We start from the raw sequence: 24745 nt of genomic DNA on the forward strand, positions 1-24745 counted from the left end.
AGGGAGACTGGGGCCCCGAGTAGGAGCACAGAGGCAAGGAGCTGGGCTGTGGCAGGCCCACAGCATGCTCCTGCCACCTCAGTGTGCTGGGGCGAAGCCGGGCTGCCTCCTGCAGAAACCTGGAGAGTGCTGAGCACTGTCTGTGCTGGGCGCAGGAACCCAGAAATGGCTGAGACTGACTTCCTACCCCTAGAGGCCATCAGGCTGGCCCGTGAGGTGAATGCGTAAACAGTTCATTGTGACACCTGGCAGTAAGTGCTGAGGGTGAGACAAACAAAACAGCGCAAGGACCCTGGACAAGTTGTTTAACTCCTGGGCCTTCCTGGAGGAAGCTTTGAAAGACGAGTAGATGATTGGAGAGGGTGGGTGGCTCAGGGCCTGTCACCAAGTTTGGTGAACATTAGGTGAATGACCAACAGTGTCCCAGGCAGACCCCATGGCTGTAAGCAGTCATGATCGTATGGATTGGTGTCTAGTTGGTAGCGTGACGCCCACTGTGGCCAGAGCAGCATGTGTTCCAGAGTGTAGGACGGAAGAACAAGAAATGAACTGGATGGGCAAGGTACTTTGTGACCCAGGCTGAGGACTGGGGCCTGTTGTACAGGCCGTCAGGGAGGCAGGAGTAGACTGAGGGCCACAAGCGAGTGGTCCAGGGGAGAGGTAGCTTGGCCTGTCCTGGGGTAGAAGGAGTTGGTGTCCTCCTGCACAGCTGGGCCTTGGTCTCTCGAACCTGACCTAGGCTGTCCCCGTCTTTCCCGCGTGCCGGGGGCCTTTGGAACCTGACCTAGGCTGTCCCCGTCTTTCCCGCGTGCCGGGGGCCTTTGGAACCTGACCTAGGCTGTCCCCGTCTTTCCCTGGTACCTGGAGCCTCTGGAACCTGACCTAGGCTGTCCCCATCTTTCCCTGGTGCCGAGAGCTCTGAGGACAGGCAGGAGGCGTGTTGGCCGGCAGTGAGGGAGAGGTTGCTCTGGGTATTCTGACTGGCTGCACAGCTTAGTTGTTCTGGGGGCTCAGAAGGGTGAGAGGTTCCTATTTGTCTTCAGAAGTTTCCAAGCTGGTTCACAGCAGCCACTCGGGGTCCGCTGCCTGCCTGTCCCTCACGATATTGTCTTTTCCCTTTGGAAGGGCCTTTCTGGTTTGCTTTTGGTGTGAGGACCCGGGACCCCACGCATCCAGACTGGGCCTTTTTGCCAGCACACCCTCAGGCTGCAGGTCCCCACTGAGTTCGCTCTGATGGGGTTTCGGTTCCAGCTGGAGGTTGGGCAGAGAATTGGGGAGCACTAGCAGAGGAGGGAGGTGTCTGTTGACTCAGTGCTGGTTTTCAGTCGACAGCGAATGCACTGGGAGTCATTGAGTCTGGGGTTGGGTGGCGTGCCTTGTTCTAGAAGGGGAGCCTCCTCAGGGGCTGGGACACAGGGAACCGAGGAAGGCTCTGCTGGCAGTGACCCAGGGCCATGCCTCTCCGCTGCTTCAGATCCTGATCTCGGCTGATGATGAGATGGAGGAGTCTGACGTGGACGAGGACCTCCGCAGACTGACACCCCTAAAACCTGTGAAGAAAAAGAAGCACCGCTTCGGGCTGCCTGTATGACACATTCCCTGCCAGGGGTGACAGGGTTGGGGCCCAGCCGGCCGCCGGGCCAGCAGATGATCATTCCGCAGCGCCCTCCTCCTTCCTCTCTCTGCCCCCTCCTCTTCTACCTCCACCCCTCTTGCTGTCCCTGCCCACTCCCCGCTCCCAGACTACTGTGACTTAACCAGAGGGACAACGAACCAGCGCCCAACGGGCCGTGGGCAGGCAGAGGTCCCCCATTCAGTTGCACTACAAACATTGACCAAATATGCAAGCAAGGAGTTTGTTTGTTGTCCCGAAGTGTGTTGTGAGGGACCCAAAGCCCTGTCTGCATCTAACCGGGTGGCGTTGTGGAAGAACACGCATGTGCACACACAGGCGGTGGGCGCGTCCTTCACCAGGGCCGCGGGGGTATGAGCACGGACACGTTTTGGGATAAGAGTCACTCATTGACCAAGTTGGAGCTGGTGTGCTTTCCTACTCGAAATGGCTTTTGTAACTATTGATTTCTAAAGTGGTTTTATGGGCTGTCACAGTGTTAATGTTTTCTGAGTATGTGTTTTTTTCCTACAAAGTACCTATGGGACTAACAGGCAAAACATAGATTTTTAAGTCTTCCGTATGCTCTTTGACTTTTATATTTTTAAGTTATATTTTCATACTATTGTATTTAAAAAGCTCTTTTTAATCCCCAGAGAAATGGGTTTGTCTGCCTTCCGTTGGGTGTGAACTGGTGGGAGGAAAAAGTTAGGAGTGTTTTTACTTGGAATATTGTTGGGTGAGGTGAGGCGAATGGTCCCGGTAGGAAGGGAGAAGGGCTCTGACCTGAGATCTGCAAGCCCCGTAGTTCTGTGAGGGTCCAGACGTGAGCAGGGTCTGCTGGTCTGAAGGGAGGTCTGGGGGCCCAGTGCATGGGAAACCGAAAGGCTCTTCCTGGGCCCACGAGCTCATTGGCATTTCTGCTGTCAAGTTAGAGGTGTTGGTCCCTGTAAGTTAAATGTGACCAAGAAAGGAGCCGAAGAGGTCTTTTTGTCCAGAAAAATGGAGACTGCCAGGCCACTGCCATGTGTCCCCGCCTCTCTTCAGAGCCTCCCAGCCCAATGTTTAAGATGCAGACTCAGCCGCCCACCTCCCGCTTCTGCAGCCTCTGGACTCAGCTCCAGGACCCTCATCTCATGCTGCCCTGGGGTCTGTCACCTCAGTGTCATGGACTCGCTGTGCTCAACAGTCTGGAGAACTCCTACCTGACCAAGTGACCCTGCTTCTCACATCTTCCACAGCTGTGGGTGCTGGGACAGGCGGAGGTGAGAGCTCTCTCAGTCCACGGGCAGGACAAGATGCATCTAAGCCCATGTCCCCTCCTGGTGATTGGCCCCCCTCCTCAGCGTGGGCACAGGCCCCTGTGCCATTGGGAATTTGCTGCATGGCGGTGGGATGTGCAGAGGCTGACCGAAGCACCTTCTGCCACTGTGGAGCCTCGTGCAAGGTAAAGCAGCCCAGGTTTGTCACAGCCAAGCAGCAGCCACCGAAGTTGAGGAAGAAAACCACCGTGCCAGCTGGGAGTGAGGCAAGCACAGGGGAAGACACGCGAGCCTTCTCAGACGTACACAGAAACATGCTTTAGTGCAGAAGGGTCTAGACTGTGGTGTGTGGCAAGCCGTTAAACTGGGCACCCAGGGACTGTCTGCTGATGGTTTCACCAGTTCCTCTGGACACGGGTCAGGCCTTGGCCAGGGCTTCTCAGCACGTCTTCTCCCAGAGTCCAGGAGCCAGAGGGCCGAGAGGAGCCATGACCTCCAACTGTGCAGTGAGAGGTGGCTCTGCTCGTGTGAACATCTGTGCAGCTGGAAAGGGGAGGCCAGATGCCAGTGGTGCATGGAATTGGAATCCATCTTGGGCCTTGCATTGGGTCCTCTTTCCATTCACTCTTATCACCCCCTTTCCTGCCTCCCCCGCAGATCTCACGGCTATGTAGTGGGCCTTTCCCTGCCAGTTCTCTAGTGAGGAAGCATGGCTGGAGCTGGGCCATGCTGAGTTGCATTTGGGAAGACCAGGGCTGCCTTGGGTCCTGGTGAGACAGTCAGTCGCTGGTAGCATCACTGCCCTTCCCATCTTCTCCCTCCTGTTTGGTTTTATTTGAACCACATGCGTCCACAACTCTTTCTTCTTCTACCTTCCTGGAGCTCAGAATTGGAGCTTCATTTTCAGTCTTGTTTCCAGACCAGAGAGTGAGGGCTGGAGGGAAAGACCCATAATCTGTGAAAGACGGACACTCAAGGCTCATCCTAGCCCCACCAAGCAGTGGGCTTTGGGGGCAGAGAGGTAGCAAGTGAGAAGTCCACCACCCTGCATCCTGATGTTCAGTACGGGTTCTGCGCTGCAGGTGTGGAGCTGGCTGCCGAGGGGATAGAGCCCTCACAGGTGATTGTGGAGGGCCTCAGCGTGTGAGATTGCACGGCGTGGCCTTGCATTTTGGCCTTATCCTCCTCCCAAGTAGACACGTACACACACATGCACACTACATGCGTGGAGTAGCGAGGGGCTTTTCTGTGGTGCACTGCCCGAGAGAGGACAGTGCCGGGCCGTGGCCAGGACTTCCTCCCAGCTGCCCTCCCTCACCGCAGTGAGTTCTCTCACCGCTTGCTCCGAGGTGCCTTATAAGGTGCAGCTCTTCACCCGGCCAAATGGCCTGGCTAGGTAGCCAGAGGCTGGGATCTCCATGTTTGAGGAACGGTGGGACACCAGCTGGATATAGTGGGCTGTCAAGCTGATTTGTCCAAGTTAGGGCCTTGGCCAAGCCCCCGTGATGAAAACTGCAAGCCAAGGTCATGAACAAGTTGCTCGTACCTAATGGAACGAGCACATAGAACTGTTACATCGAACGGAGGACATCATCGTTGCTGCTGTCAGTGGGACATGGACAATAGCAAGGAGGGACATCAGTGAAAGCCATGGTGACAGTGGCTTCTTGGTCCCTCGGCCTGAAGATGTACAAGCTGAAGGCCTGTGGCTAGTCAGCCTTCTGGGCACGCTGGTGGCCGCCTGCCTCAAGTTTTAACTTGTGCTGCTGCCTGACGTTCTGCCACAGGGAGTCATGGTTAATGTCCACCTGTCATATATTCAAAGAGAATATATATATAAAGGGTCAGATCCAAGCTATAACTTCCCTTAGGCGGGGGAATCATGCTGGCTCAGCCCAGAGTGCCCTTCTGCCCCGGCCTTGGCCCCCTGGCTTCAGTGTGCTGGCCTTTGGCAGCCAGGCCGACACGGGTGGCCAGAGCAGCCCACCTGGAGGGTGCCAGCAGGCTTCTAGAAGTCCCACATGCTTCCAGCTAGGAATGGGGAGCGCTCTGTTTTACCCTGTAAAACAACGGCCACTATAATTAAAGGGTTTGCTTTCGGTGAGGGACTTCTGGACTTTCTTGCAGTCAGCACCTTGAGTCTGTGTTGGTTGGTTTGGTTGGTTGGTTTTAACTTGATTTTTCTTTTCATGAGGTTCATTACAAGTCAGACCTATGTGAGCAAAACCATGGCCCACTTCTGGCTGCCCTCCCAGTGCTGGTATGTCATCAGTGGTGGAAAGATTCTTGAAAACAAATTTTTGAAATGAAAGGGAAGATGGTGTACTTACATTGTAAAATGGTTTACAATAAAGTTTGACATCTTTTTTTAAAAAAAAGAAACCATCATTTTTGTGGTCGTGTGTTCTGTGGAGCTGAGACCGCTGAATGGGGCCAAAAAAGCCCCACAGTGAGCTAGAAGGTTCTTCCCAGGACATAGTGAGGCTGGGCCTTAATTAGCCTCATGGCTGAAGTGGGACCCAGACCCTGCTGAGGGGAAAAAAGTGAACATGTTGTTGCCGTTTCTGCTTCTTGCTCGCGAGAGTAGAGGCTCCTCTGCCACCTGAGGCGTGGTTGTGTTGGGGAGTTAGGGTGTAAGGAATAAGCACCCCCGTCCCTGTCCATGGAGCTGCAGGGCAGGAAGGCAGATGTCTCCCAGTGCACACCTGCTGTGGCGACAGCGCTGAACCCTCAGGTACCCCCCATGATGGCACCCCTGACTCAGTGGTCACTAGGCACTGCCCTTTCCTGTCCTTGGCCCGGAGCGGCATAAGGGCTTCTCCAAGCCTGCGTGCCCTCAGCCTCACTCTCGGCCCCTGGTTGAAGTCCCAGGGTTTGTGCCAGGCTGTCCATGGGCATTCCTCATGTCAGCACTTGTCTCGGGTTGAGCCTGGCAGTCCTCCCATTAGCCTCCTGGAGGCTGGACCCAGAAGGGGCACTGGGTGGGATTTGCAGTATGACAGCACTAGAGTGGCATTTAGGATAAACAGATGTCAGTGCCTGCTTGGGTTCCATCTGCCTGGAGCCTTCAAGGATTAAAATAATCTCCTTCACAAGTGGAAAAGGAACCTGGGCGTGTCTGAGCTGTCAGGGAGGGCCTTGACCTACCCACATCCACTCCCCACACCCTTTCTGGTCTTGGGGTCCTGCTGTGTGTGCCCTGGTTGCGGGGGGGTTTCCCTTTGTGATGGTGGGGGCATTGTGGGCCTCTGTCCAAGGAGAGCTGAGTGACCTCCCAGAGCAGCCCTGGGCCTGCCCTTCCTCCACACCTCAGTACCTGGGGTGGGCTCTCAGCTTCCGCTGCCTTCACTCTCCTCATCCTCTCTCGGCAACTTCACCTGTCCTGCAGGCCAGCCCCTTGCCCTGACCTCGGTTCAGCCAGGCCCAGCACTGCTTCCGCCTTCAGTCTAGTACCTTCCACAATAAAGCAGTTTTCTCCCCACCTTCCTTGGCCCTCTCCCCCTGTCCTTCCTGAGCCCTCTCCCCCACTTCCTCAGCCCTCTTTCCCCTCCCCAGGGCCCTCTCCCCACCTTCCTGAACCCTCTTTGTCCTCCTTCCTGGGCCCTCTCCCTTGCCCTTCTTGGGCCCCCCTCCCCCTGCCTTGCTTCCTCCCTTTGCTAAGCTTGCTCAAGGAGATGGACAGAAGCCAAGGGCATGAGCAGACACACAGGTGGAGCAGCTCCCAAGTGTCCCTTGGCCTCAGTTTCTCCACCTAAAGACCTGCAGTGGCCCAGGGAGCTCTCCATGAACAGAGTCTTCAGCACCAGACACAGGAAGCTTCTGCCCGGCTGCTGTGCAGGGATGGAAAGTCTGTTTCCCCTGGTTTTGAGGGGAAGGGGCAGAGGAGAAAGGAAAGGCAGCTCAAAGTTGTCCACCCTGGCCCAGGGCCCTTCCTTTCCCTGATACCCACACACTGCCGATGGACGACGGGTCAGCCTGTTGTAGGCGTTCCAGGGCTCACTTCATAAACACGCACCGCAGCGCTGCCAACCCCAGCCTCCCCCACCTACAAATAGAGCAGCTGTTCCCAAGGGCACAGGGTCTCCCCAGCTGTCTGCTGTCATCAGCCACAGCCCCCCGGGCAGCAGTGCTCAGCAAGCCCCCATCATCTCCAAGAATAAACTCTGAAGCTGTGGCTGTTGTGGACCTGAATCATCGGGAGCGCAGCAGCAGAGGCCTGTCGGAGGAGGGGGGTGACTTCCTGGGACAGGCAAGCCAGCTATATAAGCCCAGAAGGCTGGGCTCTGCTTAGATCGCTCCCACCGGCCACCGCCTGCCCAAGAGGCGCCTTCGGAGACCAGCTCTTGCACAGCACCCACCATGTCCCAGGTAGGAGGGCCCAACACAGGCCATGTCAGGGCCAAGGTGGGTCAGGGTGGGCAGCTGGCCACTGTCACCTCTGGCAGCTGTGTCTTGAGTTGAGCTCCAGACATAAACATAGGAGCCTCTCTGGCCCCGTTTACCCTGAGGAATTCTCGTGGTGTTTGGTGGTGTTCCATGGTTTGCCGGGAGGGTGGGGGAAATGTGTCTAGTCCTTACAGATCTCTGTGCATGTCTCTGTGTGATGGAGCTGTGTGTATGATGATGTCTGGCATTGTACACATTTGTAGCCGTGGCCTCTGAGCCATGCACCGCGTGTGTACACATGAGGCTATGTTTGTAAATGTGTGCGCCATGCCTGGGTCACTCCCCAGAAGTATGTGTCTCTGCATGTGGTATCTGGTACAGCCCCAGCTGAGGGACTGGGGAATCCCTGCACCTGCCCCATGGCTTAGGAAGGAGTAAAGCCTCAGACTCACAGGCGCCTGGAGTTGGGGCACAGGGTAAGCACTGAGTCAGGATGGGTAGACAGCACTAGATAGACACACAGACCAGCCCACAAGGGAAGGATTGTCCTTGCTGTCTGCTTTACGGGTGGATGCTGACTTTGGACTGCGACTTTGTGGATCTCTGGTTCTCCTACCCCATTCCCATCCAAAAACACACAAGGTAAATGCTGGCACTTTTTGGGGGGAGTAGGGGGGTGAAGGACACAAATCCCTAAAGGATCCCTTGCAATCTCGTGAGCAGTTCTTAGAACACACCAAATTCCTGGCCTCAGAAAGCGCCAGGGCTGCTCAGCCTCAAAGCCAGTCCTTCCCCTTCCCCCACTGTGCCTAACCCTGAGCTTGCCAGGTAGCTGGACCAGTGTGAGGGCAGTGGCCACTGCCTGCAGGGGCTCCCATCTGTAGGGTGAGGGCAGGTGTACAAGTCAGACAAGAGGGCTGGGAGACTTGACAAGGAGGAGAAGGGTAGTAGAGAAGGCTTCCTGGAAGAGGAGTAGGGCCTTGAGCTGCCTCGAGTTCAGTGAGGAGGGAAGAGATTTCCCAGGGCTGAGGCCCCGAGGCGGGAAAGGGGTCTCAGCCTGGAGGCCTCAGGTTGTAAGATGAGGCTCCGGGCTCTCCAAGGCTGGTGCTCCAGAAGCCCCCATCAAGAAGAAGCGCCCCCCCGTGAAGGAGGAGGACCTGAAGGGGGCCCGAAGGAACCTGACCAAGAACCAGGAGATCAAGTCCAAGACCTACCAGGTCATGCGGGATTGTGGTGAGTATCTTTCATATGGGAGCAGGAGTACAGGGGTGTGTCGATGGTGGGGGGCAGGGGTCCTGTCTGCGAGTCCAGAGCTCCTGGGCTCAAGAGAGAGGCTTTCCCTCCATGGGAAGTCAGGCCCGTCCCCTGACTGTCTCTCACCTCCAACAGAGCAAGCTGGCTCTGCTGCTCCGTCGGTGTTCAGCCGTACCCGGACAGGCACTGAGACCGTCTTTGAGAAGCCCAAAGCCGGACCCGCCAAGAGCGTCTTTGGCTGAGAAGTGCATGCCATTCCCCTTTGCCACCCTGAACCCCTAGACACAGAAGCCCAGTCCAAGAGCTTTTTTAATGCCAGAACACGCCCTTCTTGCCTGCTGTCTCTGGAACTGCCACCCACCCCCACCGCCTGACCCTTCAACTGTGGGACTCTGCACAGCACCATAGAAACACCAGTAAAGAGGATGGATGCCCAAACCTTCTATATGGGATCAGACAACAGCAACTCAAAAGGTTAGGTAGGAAGCTTAGGGGGCAGTGAGCGTACGTTAATGGGGATGACTCAGAAAAGGAGGGCGAGAATCATTGCCCAACTTGAAGAAGGTAATCAGTGTCACTGAATTGTATTGTGTAGAAATTGGTATATATTCTCAATGACAACAATAAATAAAATAAATTAAAAAAAAAAAGATGATGCCCTAGTGGAGGGCATTGGTTGTCCATCTGTTGCCACTGCACTGGGGAGTGGGGGGAGAACGGAGTGGATACGTGGGAACACGTCTGTACCCTTCCCACGCTTTGGGGAGGGTCCAGAGGATAACGAAAGTGCCATTATGGCCACACGCTAAAAAGAGCCCTGGCCGTGAGACCTGGCATGACCTGTGTGACCTCAGACCAGTCTTTCTCCCTTTCTGAGCCTCATTTCCCTTCTTTGTACCAGAGGAGATGAGCCAGAGCCCATTTCATAAAACAGGCATGGTAACACTGCTCAGAGTGAAGCAGATGGGGCCCGGGTCTCACCCTGTCCCCTACCATCCACAGAAGCCATTGAGATGCTTCCAGGAACCCCAGGACTCTGTGAGAGGTCCCCCGCGCCCTGGCCCTTGCTCAGTCTTGCGACCTGCTAAGATCCAGAGCAGGTCAAGGCCCCTGTCGGGCCAGTAGTGGGCAGTTCCCTGAGCTCTTCTCTCCTCTCCCAAAAGGCTCCCCCTTTCCACTCCCACAAAGCCACCAGGGGCCCGGCAACGCCAAGGTCTTGCCTCGTGTGTGACTCTTCCCCTCTGTAGGCCTCAGTGTCCCCCTGTGTACACAGAACTCTACAGTGACACTGCTGAGAGTGAAGCAGGTAGGGCCCCATCTCACTTCGCCCCTGCCATCCACAGAAGCCACGACAGCAAGGCCATGGGCAGGTCGACAGCTCACTTCGCCCCTGCCATCCACAGAAGCCACGACAGCAAGGCCATGGGCAGGTCGACAGCTCACTTCGCCCCTGCCATCCACAGAAGCCACGACAGCAAGGCCATGGGCAGGTCGACAGCTCCTTTCAGGGCTGATCCTGCAGGGATGCCCCTCCTGACCCCCAAGATGGAGTTGGAGTGGGGAGGCTGAGTGCTCAGAGCCTTTCCCACAGTCCCGGCCAGCCAGGTCTCCTTATATAGCCCTGGTTCCAGGCTGGGCCCATGCTCCTTGCCCCAAGGGAGCAGAGCTGTTGTGGAGGCGGGGCCTGTCCTGCTAACTGGGCCCCTTGGGGCAGCCCTTCCCCCAGGTTACTGAAAGGGGTGTCTCCTCACCCCAGTCGTGTCCAGAGCCTAATGGGTGAGCAGTGTTAGATGTGCACGGAAGTGAGGTTTCTGGCCAAACTCATGCCAGGAAAGGGGAACCTTTTAGCCATAGAAATCACTCCCAAAGTCCACAGTGCCCTTCCCCAGGGCTCGATGCTGCTTGTTGAGGCGAAGGCAGGACTGATAGAAGAGATGCTTTCACTGCCCTGGGGCCCTGCCTAAGTGATGGCTGCCCCCCTCAGTGGGCTAATGCCACCAAGCTGTCCTCCTCCCCAGACCAGAACTTGGCACCTAGCCGCACCTCTGTGAAGTGCCTGTACCCCATTGTAGCCACAGACGCAGGCTTTCCCAGAGCCACCGGGGAACGCTAGCACTAGCTGTGTCCAGACCTTCTGATATTTACTCATTTTATTGCTATTTGTTATGAAAGTGGCATTTCAACTTTATTAAAGGAAAATAGAAAAGGTCACCTGTAACCCTACCCCATGGCACCTGGGCAAAACTCCCCTTGGTCTGGCTGCGGCTCCCTCACACCTGCCCAGGACAGCAGCACTGCCTTGTGCCCTGACTTACTCAGAGCCCTGCTTCCTAGCTCCCCATGTGGGCATCTGAGCACACACACACCACCACCCTGATCCCCTTGCAGGAGTGCCCTCTTCCATTTCTTTGTTGGAGGCCTTCCCCTCTGTAAATCCTCAGAAGCAAGACCCCTGGGCCGCAGGCTGTGGGTGTTTTTATGACTCTTGGTTTGGGCTGCCAAATTGCTGGTCTTAGTTTTGGGGTCCTTGCCGGAGCTGAACTGAGAGCACTGGCTAGCCTAATGGGGCCCAAACAGCAGTCTGGGACCCCAGGAGAGAGAAAGCTGCTGGGCCCAGCAGCTCTCACCCCAGAAAGAAGGCAGATCCATCCTGCACCAGTAGATCTTTCTCCAGTCAGACACCTCCCAGGACTTCTGGGTGCCTTCAGGACCCGACACTGCCCAGCCACACTGACCTGGCTTCCAAGGCCCCCTCCTCCGGGAAGTCTGCCCTCTAGCCCAAGTCTTCTTAGCCACCCCTTCTGTTTTGTCCCATACTGGACTGATAAAGAGCAGACTGTGCCTTTTGTTCACTGGTGTGAGGAGTCATGGGCACCTGGGAAGGTTCCGGGCCTTTCAGAATGGTGCCAATACCCAACTCCAGTCTGAGCCTGCCTTGCCTCAGGACATGTCCCTGTCCCCAGCCAAGGTCCAAGGGGGCACCCACCATTTGCCCGCTTATCTGTGGCCACTGTGTTTTTGGCTTGTGGATCCCAGTTTCCCAGAACCTGCCCCCGCAAGGGGCGGGGCAGCGAGCAAGTTACTAATTCATTCCCCACTTCCTCTCAAGTTCAGAAACTGCCTGGCAGGCACTGGGGCCAAGATGAAGACCCCAGCCCCTACCTACACTTGCAGCACCGTGCTCATCCTGCTCATGCTACTGGCTGCCCTCCAGGCCACCACTGCCCGAGAGGTAACAGGCGTTGTGTGTCTGTGTGTGCCCGAGTATAGTGGTGTGAGCTGGTGAGCAAGCAAATGTATTTGAGAAGTGGGGTGGGGGGAGCCTCTGTGTATGCAAGCGTTTAAGTAGGAGTGAGCAAGAATCTGTGTGCATGCAAAGAAGTGCTGCTGACCACACGCCAGGCGCTACCCAGCGGCTTTATGTGTATCCTATCATTTCATACAAGGGGAGATCCTATCATTTCCATTTTACAGACAAGGAACTTAGCAAGTTGGCTTCTGAGGCTGGCAGTGGGGCAGGAGGTGGAAATGTGGCTCATGAGACCACTGCTGGGGCCCCTCACCCAGCCTCCCTCCAGCTGAGTGACCTTGGGAGAGTCACTTACGTTTTTATGTCCCAGTATCCCCATCTGGGCAAGACTAAAACCTATTCAGAGGATTGTTGTGAAGATGACACCTATGGTATCTATAAAGTGCTTAGAACAGCACCCAACACCCTCAGATGTTTGCACATATGTGAACAAGTTACATGGCTAGTCCCACACCCCTGGGTTGTGCATGTAAGCAGCCATGTGCACCTGAACTGAGTTGCTATGTACACATGGGGAAACAAACATATGCACAGGTCTGCATGTGTGTGCGTGTGTGTGTGTGTGCGTGCTCACCATTCCTGGGGGTCCAGACCTCAGGGAAGGTGTGTGCTTTCAGGCAGAGAGCATAGACCTAGGTGAGTACCCTGCAGACCTGGGGAGGCACAGCTGGGGAGGCGTCACAGGGTTCCAAGACCCCGAACCCCTGGCTGCAGGGAAGAGAAAGGCAAAGGGAAAGAGCCCTGTTTGTCATCCTAGGGACTGGACCCTCATCTACCCTGAAATTCTCCCAGCTCCCGTGGCCCCCTGGTAGGAGACTGGCTGGAGCTGGCCTCCCCAGTCTATGGAGGCCAACGTCTCCAGAGATCAAAGACTTGTCCACTGTCCTGTCACTGTGTAGGAAGCTTCCTGACCCCACTGGTGCCCTCTGTGGCTCACCTCTGCCCAAACAATGGGTGACCTCCCAGACACCCTAGACCCAAGGTCCACCACACCCAGCATGCTTCTTGTTCTCCAGGGCACTGTGGCACCCACAGAACAAGACAGATGTGGCCCCTGCCCTGTGGCACTATAGGGCAGAGAATGAAGTACAGAGCTGCCTCTTACTTGAGATGAATGTTCACTTAGGAAGTGCCCCACTGGGTTTATCCTGAGGCCTGATCAGAGGCTTGGTTGGGGTTGGGGGCCAGGACTTAGTCTGGGACCAGGGTTAGGGCCCACTTATTGCTCCAAGCTGGGTGGCATTGAAACAACTTGACACCTCTTCCTTTCCTGGTCCAGAATGACATTGACATCTACAGCCTCACTGTGGACTCCAAGGTCTCATCCCGTTTTGCCCACACGGTTGTCACCAGCCGGGTGGTCAATAGGGCCGATACAGTCAAGGAGGCCATCTTCCAGATGGAGCTGCCCAAGAAAGCCTTCATCACCAACTTTTCCATGTAGGTGCCTTCCTACCCTGTTCCTCTCCCCTGCAACCCAGCACCATTGACACCATCTCCCACCATGGCCCCACCAGACCCTCTTCTTAATGGGAGGTGTGTCAGGGTGTCTGCTTTTGGGAGTCTTTTTTCCACCTGTGGGTGACACGGGACTGGAGCCTCTACCAAGGGAGTTGATACAGTCCCAAGGTATTTTCATCCCTCTTTCCCTCCCTCCCTCCATTTATCCATCCCTCCATCCATTCACCCACCCACCTACCCATCCCTCCACTCATCCATCGTCCATGCCTCCACCCATTCTTCTCCCTTCACCCATTTCCTTCCTCCATCTGCCCATCCCTCCATCCATCCATCTGTCCACACACCTACCCATCCACCCACCCATCCTTCCATCCATCTATTCATCCATCCCTCCATCCACCCATCCATCCACCCATCCATCCATCATCCCTGAGTGCTGCCAGGTGACAGGCATGAGGACCTCAGTATCTTTGTGTCTTTGACTTTGAGGAATACAGACTTGGGGACCTTGAGGCCAGGCCCAGGCAGGAGGAAGTTACTAAAAGGCAGATTCCAGCTCAAAATATAAAAAAATCTTGCCTCGAGGAGGGGGACCTCCTTGTTACTGGAAGTTCTAAGCCAGGCTAGCCCCTGCCCCCAACTGGGATACTGTAGAGGACATTTTTGCTCTGGGTCAGAGGCCACATCGGGAGGCCCCTGGGGACTCTGAACTGCTGTTGATCCTCACCTTGTCCTCTGCCTTCCTCCCCCCTGCTTCCTGACTCAGTTTTGCAATGTTTGCTAAAAGCAAGAGAGCTCCCTATCTGTCCCTGGCCCCATGGACAGAGAATGATTGAGGGCAGGCCAGAGACAGGCTCATGCTAGAAACTCGGGGAGGGCGGTGGGTGAGACAGAGAGTGAGCACTCTCAGGTGGGGTCCCCAGATGAACCCTGGCACCTCTGGAAAACTCTACAGTGAGGGCAAGGATCTTTGTAGTTTGCTTCCCTGCTTCCCCTCTCTCCCATCTATCCCCCCAACCCACACACCTTCAACAGCCCCGACCTGGCTGAATCCTGAGATGCCAGCTGCCCTGCAGAGTGCCTGCCCTGTGTGTGTGTGTTGGCTGCAGGTGGTCACAGCCTTCTCCTCCGCCTCAGACTCTGCCCTGCAGAGCTGGACCCAGGGCTGGGCACACGCAGGCCTCAGAAGGCTCTTGCTGGGGTTTAGCCATTTCTTTTGGGAACAGTCTGTGAGGGAAGGGGGCAGGTTGGAATGTGAAGCCAGATTGGAAGGGCAAAGAGAGGCCAGGATTTGCCCAACCCTGCCTCCTCGGCAACCTCCCCTCCTGAACACACGCTTGCCACTATTGTGCACAGCCTCAGTGCTGGGTGAGTGTGGAGTCTCCCCAAAGTACCCGGCACGGAGTCTTGAACGAAGTAGGTGCGTAATAAATATGGTGGGCTCATGTAAAGATCCAAGTTACTTGTCAAGAGGCCCACCAAGTCCCAGAGAGGCTCCTGGTGGGAGTGGGATTGGGGTGGACCCCTCCCACCAGGCTCTCAGCAGCTCCTGCTGGCCCCCACCCTAGGATCATCGATGACGTGACCTACCCAGGGAACATCAAGGAGAAGGCTGCAGCCCAGGAGCAGTACAGCAGGGCCGTGGCCAGGGGCCAGAGCGCGGGCCTGGTCAAGTGAGCCCAAGGGGGCTGTGTGGTGGGAGCCCTGAGGAGGGGGTGGCGAGGAGAGGGCAGAAGCTGCCCCTGCCTGCCAGCTCTTCTACCCTGCCCCACCTCCCGCGGCCTTGCCCCACCTGGCTTGGAGGAGCGTGCTTCATGTCCTACTCCCTCAGGGCCACTGGCAGAAAGATGGAGCAGTTCCACGTGTCGGTCAGCGTGGCCCCGGCTGCCAAGATCACCTTCGAGCTGGTGTATGAGGAGCTGCTCAAGCGGCAACTGGGGGTGTACGAGCTGCTGCTCAAAGTCCAGCCCCAGCAGCTGGTCAAGCACCTGCAGGTACCTTGCACTGCCCCTTCCAGGAGCCCCCACTGATGGCCCTCTCCCCTGCCCCTCCTTCCCTCTCTGCTTCCCCTAGGCTCCTGGCTGATCCAGTGGCCCGTGCCTTCCTCCAGATGGACATTCACATCTTTGAGCCGCAGGGCATCAGCCTCCTGGAGACGGAGAGTACCTTCATGACCAAAGAGCTGGCAAATGCCCTCACCATCTCACAGAACAAGACCAAGGTGGGCCTGCCGTGGTCAGCAGGGTGGGGCTCCCAGGAGTCAGTTTGTAGTCCAGGTGGTGAGCCTGAATTTCCAGGGAGCAGGTAGTTGGGCCACTTCTTTAAGCTGGAGGGACCTCTGAAGTCTCCAGCCATGCTGCTACTTGGCAGATAAATGGGCAGGACAAGGAGGAGGAGGCTGGTGGGTGCTCGTGTAAGGTCTGTGAGGGGAGACCTTGGAGAGTAGGCTAGTGAGAGGGTCCTGGGCCAGGTGGAGAGGGCGAGGTTGGTGGATCATACATGTCCTGAGTCCAGCCTCTGCTTGCACAGCCCCAGCAATGGGGGTTCACTCTCACACCCCTTCCCCACACAGAGGCCATCTATGTGACAGCTTGGCCTGAGAGGAAGTTCCTTGGCATGATGGCTAAAGGCCACATCCTGGAATTCTCACTTCCTGACATACTGATGGCCTGGGTATCACTGCAATGGCCTCAGCGCTTCCCCCAACCTCAGCCTTGGTTTTCCCTCCAGGCTCACATCCGATTCAAGCCATCACTCACCCAGCAGCAAAAGTCTCCAGAGCAGCAGGACACGGTCCTGGATGGCAACTTCATCGTCCGCTATGATGTGAACCGGCCTGTCTCGGGGGGCTCCATTCAGGTGGGTGGGCTCCAGGTGAGAGCAGGCCAACCTGGAAATCCATCCACCCTCAAGAGTCTGAGCCTGGGTGTTTTAAAAGAGGCACACTGCCCCTACTTGGCAGCGTGCACAAGGGGCCAAAAAAAAAAACCAAACCCAGTGCCGTCAAGTCGATTCTGACTCGTAGTGACCCTATAGGACAGAGTAGAACTGCCCCATAGAGTTTCCAAAGAGCACTTGGCGGATTTGAACTGCCCACCCTTTGGTTAGCAGCTGTAGCACTTAACCACTATGCCACCAGGGTTTCCCACAAGGAGCCAGCACAGACCAAAAACAAGCTGCTTGGTTGAGTTGCTCATGAAAGGTTTTGTCTCTGTTGAAGAGCTACTCTGCAGGGTTTCACTCTTTGCCTTTGCTGCCAAGAGGCTCACAGCTCAGTTTTATGTTCAGCTGCAGTAGCTTTTCTTACCCAAGTTTCTGCCATCATTATGCTCTCCTTTACTCCTTGTTTTTGGAGTCTTTCCTCCGTTTTGGTGGATTTTAGTATAAGCCCTCTCAAATACTACAAATAGGAGATAACACAGAGAATTCCAGTGGGCCATGCATGACCAGGCAGGGCTTCCTACCAGAGGGGCTGGGCTGAGCGTGGAAAGAGGGCTTAGGATTTGAGGAGTTAGCCATGGGATGGGGGATGGCTGGGGCTGGGAGGAGAGCACAGAACGAGCCCAAGGACTTGGTGTCCCCAAGATGGACGAAGGTGAGGAGGCTGGAGGTGCAGGGCAGGCAAGGCCACGGCTCTGACCGCCTGCTGCCACCTCAATCTGGCCACAGATCGAGAATGGCTACTTTGTGCACTACTTTGCCCCTGAGGGTCTGCCCACCATGCCCAAGAATGTGGTCTTCGTCATTGACAAGAGCGGCTCCATGAGTGGCAGAAAAATCCAGCAGGTGGGTCCCCCCGGGCCAGGCCGGGGCCCTGAAAAGTCCTGGGCCCCTCACACCATCAGCCCCAGTGCAACAGGCAGAACCTCTGTCCTCCATCTCCCTGGGTGGGAGCTTCAGGGGCTGAGGCAGGCCAAAGTATGGAGCATCCCTGTCCCAGGGCATACACCCTTGTCTCCATGCCAGCCCAAGGGCACATGAGCCCTCAGGGAGGCCCCACTGAGCCACCCACCCCATCTCATCTCCCCTCTCGATGACCAGACCCGGGAGGCCCTGATCAAGATCCTGGACGACCTCCGCCCCAATGACCAGTTCAACCTCGTCGTCTTCAGCAAGGAGGCAACTCAGTGGAAGCCATCACTGGTGCCAGCCTCGGCCCAGAATGTGAAAGAGGCCAAGAGCTATGCTGCCAGCATCCAGGCCTTGGGAGGTGAGTGCCTCTGCGGCCCTGCAGGTGGGGGTTTCTGGGGCTGGGGGCTGCCTTGAGAGTGTGTGCCCCTCAGGGACCAACATCAATGATGCGATGATGATGGCCGTGAAGCTGCTGGACAGCAGCAACAAGGAGGAGCTGCTGCCTGCTGGGAGCGTCTCCCTTATCATCCTGCTCACTGACGGCGACCCCACCGAGGGTGAGTGCCCAGCCCAGGGGGAGCTACCTTGATGTGTTGTGGGTAGGCACTCTGAGGTGCCTCTGGCTCTGAAATTCCTGAAATACCCATTGAGTAGCTCACTGTTTCCACATCCCCTTTACAAACCCGTGGGTCCAGGGGAGACCAACCCTGCGAAGATCCAGAAGAACGTGCGGGAAGCCATATATGGCCAGTACAGCCTCTTTTGCCTGGGCTTCGGCTTTGATGTCAGCTACGCCTTCCTGGAGAAGATGGCACTGGACAACGGTGGCCTGGCTCGGCGCATCTATGAGGACTCGGACTCCGCCCTGCAGCTCCAGGTGCTGGACTGCCCCCTGAATAGGGGAGGGCACAGAGAGCCTGGGCAGACCCCAGCCCAGCCTTCATGACACCCCCACCCTGCAGGACTTCTACCAGGAGGTGGCCAACCCATTGCTGACTGGGGTGGCCTTCGAGTACCCTAGCAACGCTGTGGAGAAGGTCACACAGGAAAACTTCCGGCTCTTCTTCAAAGGCTCAGAGATGGTGGTGGCCGGGAAGCTCCGGGACCAGAGCTCCGATGTACTTTCGGCAAAAGTCAGCGGGCGGGTGGTGAGTGCGACCAGTCAGTCTCGAGTGGAAGGGCAACTGGGGCCAGGGACAGGCTCCACCTTTGCAGCCAGAGGAACTGGGTTCAGATCCCAGCCCCACTGAGCTCCAGCCGATCGACCTTGGGCAAGTTGCAGAACACCCTGAGCCTCGGGTTTCCCCTTCACAGCCCTCCCCACCTTGTTCATAGTCGAGGTTCAGTGAGATAATACAGTGAGGCTCATGAAAATACCTGCACTGTGCCCAGCACGTGGTAGGCACTCAGCAGGTGATGCATGTGTTGCTGCCATAGTTACTGTGAGCACAGGTGACAGCAAGGACTCCTCTCGTCCTTCCTGTTCTCACACCAGCCCTCTGAGGTTTTATTCAGGCAGGACAGCCGCTCCCATTTCACAGATAAGCAGACCAAGCTCCAGACAGGGCAGCCAACTGGCCCCAGGCCCCACTACATTTGAGTTGAGAGCCCAGCTCCCCTACGTGGTGCCCTCTCCTTGCCCATGCTATTCTGTCTGTACGCCACAGGGGCCCTGCCTGCGTCACCTCCTTCCAGGGAGTCCCTCTCATTCCACAAAGAGAAGCTGAGCACCTATGTGCAGTCCTTCTCTGAGCCCTGGGGCTACAGCAGTGAACAAGGCAGGCCCTGTCTCTGCAGACGCCCCATCACAGAAACGAGGAGCTGCAGGCCAGAGGGCACCTGACAGAGGATTAACCCAGAGTCTTGAGAAGGCAGCAACCAGGGGCCCCAGCCTGGTCTAGGGGTCAGGAAGGGATTCCTGGAGGAGGCCTAGCTGGGGCAGAGGGATGAGCTGGAGGTGGGCAGAGCCGGTGGTGGCATGAGGTAGGGATGTTTTGGGCCAGTGTGGCAGGAGGCAGCATGTGCGGGAACAATGGCAGTGGGCCTGGGAGGCCGAGGACCTGGTCCTGGGAGAAGTAGCCACATTTTACAATTGTCAGTCTAGGCCTTGTGGCCACCTCACCTGCTTCAAACACAGCTCTGCCACTTCCCAGAGGTAAGACCTCGGGCAAGTCACTTAACCTCCCCGTGCCTCAATTTCCTCTTTTGTAAAAATGGGACTGAGTCACCTCGTAAGGCTGCTGTGGGGATTACTGCCAGCCCAGTGTAAGCACTCCATAAATGTTAGCTGTTGGCACTGTCCTGGAGGCCAGGGGTCCCCCAAAGTGTGGAACCCAAGGTGATTCGGGGTAGTCCACAAACAAACATGTCTTTGTTTTAGTAGCTATATATTCATTTTAATGTGTCTTCTGAAAAACGTTACTCAAACTTCAGACGTAAGATTTCACAGCTATTATTGCTTGGGACAAGACCAAGTAAAAAGTCTTAGTCTATTTGAAGTTCATTTAAGAAAAATAATCAACTAAATAGCTGTTGGGGGCGGGGGGTAGGACAGAATTCATGCAGGCAGCCTGAGTGTGACAGAGCTTTGGGAAACCCGGCTCTGGGTGAGAGTCAGAGCAGGGCCATTCAGGCAGGGGATTTGGTCCACATTGTAAAAGGTCTTTTGGCTGCTATGGGGAGCTCTGGTGGGAGAGAGCTGAGTTCTTTCGCTCATGCTGGACTCCATTTCCCAGGCTGTGAGCCACGTCAGCCTGAGACCACAGCCCATCGCCAGAGAAGGCAGTCCACACAGAGCGTGGGCACCTTCCTCCCTGTCACTGTCCCACAGTACAGAGCCCAGCAGAGGGGCTGGCTTGCTGGGGGTGGACAGGTCCCTGAACCTGGAGCCAGGATGCCTGAGTTCTGTTCTCAGCTCTGCCACTGACCCTTCCCTTCTCTGTCCCCAGTTTCTCCATCTTTGGGGTGAGGGTGGGCTGTATCTGGAGACCCTTTCTGCTCCACACTGTGCTTACCAGTCCTTCCTGCTGTTTCTACACTGGCCTGGGGGTTCAGATCCTTTCCTCACTTCCTTGTCTCCCTAAGGATCTGCCTGGCCTGGGCTCCTGGTTCCACACCTGCCTTGCTGCACCCGGGATAGTGTGCTACCTCTTATCTGCTCCTCCTCATCCTTGGAGGCCCCGTGACTGAGCCCCTTGCACCCCCAAACTACCTCCCAACCCCCACTCTACTCAGAGGAAAGGTGGTCCTCGCAGCCAACACCTAGGACCTGCCCCAGCTCCAGCCACGTTTCTCATGGAGGTGCTTGGAAGTGCCAGGCAGGTGCAGGTAGATGCCAGGCCCTCACTGCTCCTGCCCTGCCTGGGTCTCTCTCTCCAGCACAAGCAGAACTTCACCTTCCAAACGGAGTCCAATGTGGCTGAGCAGGAGGAGGAGTTCCGGAGCCCCAAGTACATCTTCCACAACTTCATGGAGAGACTCTGGGCGTACCTGACCATCCAGCAACTGCTGGAACAAATGTGAGTGCCCTGGATGCTCAGCTGGCCATACTCGACATTAGCACCTCCCCAGCTTTTTGCTAGTAGGGTGGGCACTGGTGGCCTGGGGCATTTTCCAGACATGGAGAGGAAGGTCTCGTTGTCATGTCTGACCCCCATATTCTCCCGGTAGCACCCTCCCAGAAGGGGCCAGGAAGGGTGGGGGACCTGTTCAGGCATCCGGGGACCTGCTAAGCTCTAGTATCCTCAACCCGCAGTATTTCTGCATCAGACGCTGAGCGGCCAGCCCTCGAGAACAAAGCTCTGAGCCTGTCACTCAACTACAGCTTTGTCACACCTCTCACATCTATGGTGGTCACCAAACCTGAAGGCCAAGAACAGTCTCAAGTTGCTGAGAAGCCCAAGGAAGACGGTAGGTCTGGGACTGGGGCCGCCACCCTCCTAGGCAGCAGAGTGCCTCCCAACACCTTCCCCAGCCATTCCCCTGCATCCCGACAGAGACCCCAATCCTGCCACCCACAGACTCCTAGGAGTCCTATTTCATTGATGAGGAAACTGAAGCCAGGTCTCCTGGCTCCCCTAATTCACTGCACCTATGTTGTTCTGGGGTTGGGAATTAAGATTAAACATACGCACTTCAAATTGATCAAAACCACCCCAAGTGTTTCTCTCTCTCTCTCGCTCATTTTACCCAGAAAGCAGACGCACGAAGGTCCACTCAGGATATGGTAAGGGCCTGACATCCTCAATGGCTGGCCTGGGTGATGGTCCACTTGCACAAGGCCTAGTGCTCCAGCCCCATGAGGCTGCTGGCGAGAGCCTGGATTCTTAAAGGGCCTACCTCTGTGGTTCCCTCTGCCAGGAGGGGCATCAACTGCCCAGGCACACTGGTGTCTTCAATCACTTCTTTGTTCAAATTTTGGCTGGCACTCCTCTGTCACAGGCCCAGCCCCAGGCACTAGGGATACAATCCACACCCAGCTGAGGGTCCCAGAAAGGTAGATCCAAGAAGCAAACCCAGGTCTCTCTGATTTCCAGCTCATACTACCTTCAGAGGTCAGGCCAGAGGAAACGGATGGTTCCGATCAGCAGGTAGCTACCAAGGAGAGGGGAGGGGAGGGAACATGGCCCCTGGCCACAGGCTGAGGAAGGGGTGTGACTTGCCTGGCTCACCTGGCTGGTGCAGGGCCGGGACTCAAGTCCTGGTGTGTCTGATTAGGAGGCAGTCTTGCAGATGCTCACCTTGCTGGAAGAAGAGGAATGGCAGGACCAGGTAGTTTGAGGGGCACTGCCAGTAGGGAGGCATGGTATCCCAGGGAGGAGGAGTTCAGGAGGGGCCCACTGTTGCAGCCTTCATGTTCTCCCAGCTACCAGGGGGCCCACCAGGGTGCCAGGGTGTGGGGAGGGGAGCCAGAGGCCTGGCTGTGGGGACTCATGGCATTGCCTGAGAGAAGACTCTGCTGGTGTCAATTTTTCCAAAAGTTGGAGCTCCCAGGAGACCCATGAAAATCAAGACGGCCCAATTCCACGATCTTCCTCCTATTTCTTCTCCTATATTCCACCTTCAGACCTTCGACAATCCAACCTGGACTTCACCACCAGACTTGTCATTGCGTAAGCCGTTTTGTGACCTTCTAGGGATCTCAGTTTCCTCATGATGATAATGGAGCCTGCTCCATAGAGTTGGATTTGATAAAGCACCAAGTCCTTCAAGCTTGGTGCTTTATCAAGGGCTTGGCACAGACCAGGGGAACTACTGGGAGGGGGGGGTGATATTAGGTAATTGAGGCTTAGTTTAGTACAAAATCTTCTCCTGAAGGAGGGTCAGGTGGAGAGAGGAGAGCAGGAGGCAGGGCTTGGTGGGAAGAGTAGCATTTCCTGAGGAGGCTGCTCTCACATTCATGGCTTTCCACTTGTCACTGTTTGCCTTGACCTCAGCACTTTATTTCCTTAGGTGTGAGCTCTTCCAGCTACTTCAGTTGTCCCTGGAGCCCTAGGCTGTCAGACAACAAGCCCTGACAGAGTAGCTGCTCCCCGATCTCGTCATTCAGAGGGGGCGGAAACCAGCCAAGATTGCTCACCATGGAGCTCTTTGGACCATTGTTAGCTCCCTCCCTCCCTTCTCTCCTATAGCACCTCTGTCTCACTGGGATTAAGAACACTGGCTCAGAGAGGTCCTGTCTTCCTCAGCCCCATCAGGCATCTGGTCCCCAAGGCAGGACTTTTAATTTTCACTGAATTGGGTTCATTACATTCATGATGAAAGGGAAGACTTCCTCCCTTCACAAAGCCAAAACCGGTCCCTTGAGCTGTTTCTGATCCCCTAATTTGGACTCAGACACAGCTGGCAGAGCCAGACTGGACCCTGTCTCCTCAGCGTTTTCCCTAGTAGCATGTTCTCCTTTTGAAAATCTCCATCTGCAAGAGTGCTTTGAAGTTGGGTGTTGTGGGGCGGGGGCTTGGTGGATGGCAGTGATTGCTCCGGGAGTGCTGATGGCTCCGATCGACCTTCTCTCCTTCTGTTTCTGGTTATTCCTACACTAACGCCTGTTTACCCTGGTGGCTAGTGGTTAAGTGCTGCGGCTGTGAACCAGAAGGTCAGCAGTTCGAATCTACCAGGTGCTCCTTGAAAACTCTATGGGGCAGTTCTGCCCTGTCCTGTAGGGTCAGTATGGGTCGAAATTGACTCAATGGCAAAGGGTTGGTTTTTTAATGCCTGTTTTGTTGCTATTAACCTCTTCAGTTTCCAATCGACAAGCGTTTCATGATGTGGCCATACGAATCAAACCAGACATAAGCCCCTGGAGTAGCTTCTTGCCCTATAACAGGGAGACCCTGGGAGAGGAGAGCCCTGGGGATCTATATGAATCTATCACACAGCTTTCTGGATGTTGAAGTGAAGCGGGAGCCCCGGCAACACCCACCCTGTACTCCGTTTTCCTCCCTCACACCCCAGGAAAGGGCTTCCTAACCCAGACTTTTTTTTTTTCCAGAAACAGTCACAACAGCCCCAATCCCAGGTAAGTTGCCAGCCCCCCTCAGCACCCCACCCTGTCCTTGCCCCCAGCCCACTCTGCCTGCCCCAGGACCTTTGCACCTGCTTTCCCAGCCCTCATCCAGGCTCCTCATGTCATCCTGCCACTGCCTGGGCAGAGCATGGACCGGCTCTGTGTGGACATCAGGCACTCTCAGGGGCTAATGAATCTGCTCTTGGACCCTCACCAAGGTGAGAGATGCATACACAGCCATCCACCCACACCATGCCTACCACCTTGACTGCCTAAAGAGACACAGCAGCAGACCTTGCCCACAAGCCGGTCATGAACCACAGAGCATCTTCTCCTGTTCACACCCTGGCACTCTAACACATCCACCCCACACACCTTTCCCCGGGTGCCACATGTGCAGGTCTGGGCGGCCTGGGCACTCTGGGATCACCGGTCACCCAGGTGTGGGCTTGCCCCTAGCTGCTCTGCACTCTGGAGGGGGCAGACCTGGGTGCAGATAAGCACAGTGACCAGTGGTCAGTGCCCAGAGCGAGCACAGAGGAGCTGCCTGAGGGTCAGGGGAGTGGGACGAGGTCACACAGGAATGGCTGGGCCTTGTCAGGCAAGCCGGAGTCCACTAGGCAGAGGAAAGGTCAGGATATTACAGGTGGTGGAATTAGCACCCGCAAAAGCACAGAGTCCCAAAAGATGCTAGTGGGACTGTAGAAGGTGGAGGAGGGGTATGGTGGTAGGAGGTAGGCATGTTATCTGGGAAGAGCCTCACTGGTCTAGCTGGGGTGGCTGAAACAGTCTGGGGGATGCAAACACACTCAGGAATGCTCCCACACACACCTGCAAAGGCACTCAGAGCCATCGAAACTTAGGCCCCCTCGTGCCTCTCAGACACGTGGTCTCCCACCTAATGATGCCAGGCCCCAGAGTCTGTTCACTCCTTGAGGGCAGAGACCACCCATTTTCCATATCATTCTTGGCCATTGAGAGAAGACCTCCCTTCTCAGAGGTCTTGTTCTGAGGCGGAGACCCAAGAGTATCCCCCACAGAGGATGTGGGGGCCCTTCCAAAGCCATATGAAACCAAGAAATAAGTGAGATGATCGTGGGAAC

The 24745-nt window shown here is 56.1% G+C and overlaps 3 protein-coding genes and 1 long non-coding RNA gene across 5 annotated transcripts in view; all 4 read left to right on the plus strand.

The window, feature by feature from the left end:
• Positions 1–5214, plus strand: part of STIMATE (STIM activating enhancer) — a 69759-nt gene extending 64545 nt beyond the window's left edge. The window contains exon 8 of one of the 2 annotated variants that reach the window (XM_064274392.1): positions 1475–5214. In XM_064274392.1, coding sequence (XP_064130462.1) covers positions 1475–1591 — 117 coding nt within the window. In that variant the 3' untranslated portion in view covers positions 1592–5214. The remainder of the gene's footprint in view (positions 1–1474) is intronic. The other variant, XM_064274393.1, reaches the window with a different exon arrangement.
• A 920-nt stretch (positions 5215–6134) lies between these two features.
• On the plus strand, positions 6135–9988 carry MUSTN1 (musculoskeletal, embryonic nuclear protein 1). Its single transcript, XM_064274394.1, has 3 exons — positions 6135–7242; positions 8361–8493; positions 8650–9988. Exons 1-3 carry the CDS (start codon positions 7234–7236, stop codon positions 8754–8756), a joined length of 249 nt encoding a protein of 82 aa, XP_064130464.1. The 5' UTR covers positions 6135–7233; the 3' UTR covers positions 8757–9988.
• A 1668-nt stretch (positions 9989–11656) lies between these two features.
• ITIH4 (inter-alpha-trypsin inhibitor heavy chain 4) lies at positions 11657–21164 on the plus strand. Its single transcript, XM_064275185.1, has 14 exons — positions 11657–11746; positions 13104–13264; positions 14854–14958; positions 15117–15279; positions 15396–15506; positions 16016–16144; positions 16955–17071; positions 17327–17495; positions 17569–17694; positions 17833–18014; positions 18100–18285; positions 20516–20655; positions 20892–21046; positions 21157–21164. Exons 1-14 carry the CDS (start codon positions 11657–11659, stop codon positions 21162–21164), a joined length of 1842 nt encoding a protein of 613 aa, XP_064131255.1.
• Positions 21165–21708: 544 nt separating this feature from the next.
• Positions 21709–22680, plus strand: LOC135228468 (uncharacterized). Its single transcript, XR_010318971.1, has 3 exons — positions 21709–21726; positions 21854–21907; positions 22117–22680. It is a non-coding gene; the product is annotated as an uncharacterized LOC135228468 (long non-coding RNA).
• Positions 22681–24745: the final 2065 nt, after the last annotated feature.

Source organism: Loxodonta africana, chromosome 22 (assembly GCF_030014295.1).
Source record: "Loxodonta africana isolate mLoxAfr1 chromosome 22, mLoxAfr1.hap2, whole genome shotgun sequence".
Taxonomy (NCBI): Eukaryota; Metazoa; Chordata; class Mammalia; order Proboscidea; family Elephantidae; genus Loxodonta; species Loxodonta africana.

Bases quoted from the DNA above. Each gene is read 5' to 3' on its own strand.
- ITIH4 (XM_064275185.1), top strand. From the start codon at position 11,657: ATGAAGACCCCAGCCCCTACCTACACTTGCAGCACCGTGCTCATCCTG. The intron at 15,280-15,395 runs GTACCTTGCACT...GCCTTCCTCCAG, and splicing joins AGCTGGTCAAGCACCTGCAG to ATGGACATTCACATCTTTGA. The intron at 16,145-16,954 runs GTGGGTGGGCTC...ATCTGGCCACAG, and splicing joins TCTCGGGGGGCTCCATTCAG to ATCGAGAATGGCTACTTTGT.
- MUSTN1 (XM_064274394.1), top strand. The intron at 8,494-8,649 runs GTGAGTATCTTT...CACCTCCAACAG, and splicing joins CCAGGTCATGCGGGATTGTG to AGCAAGCTGGCTCTGCTGCT.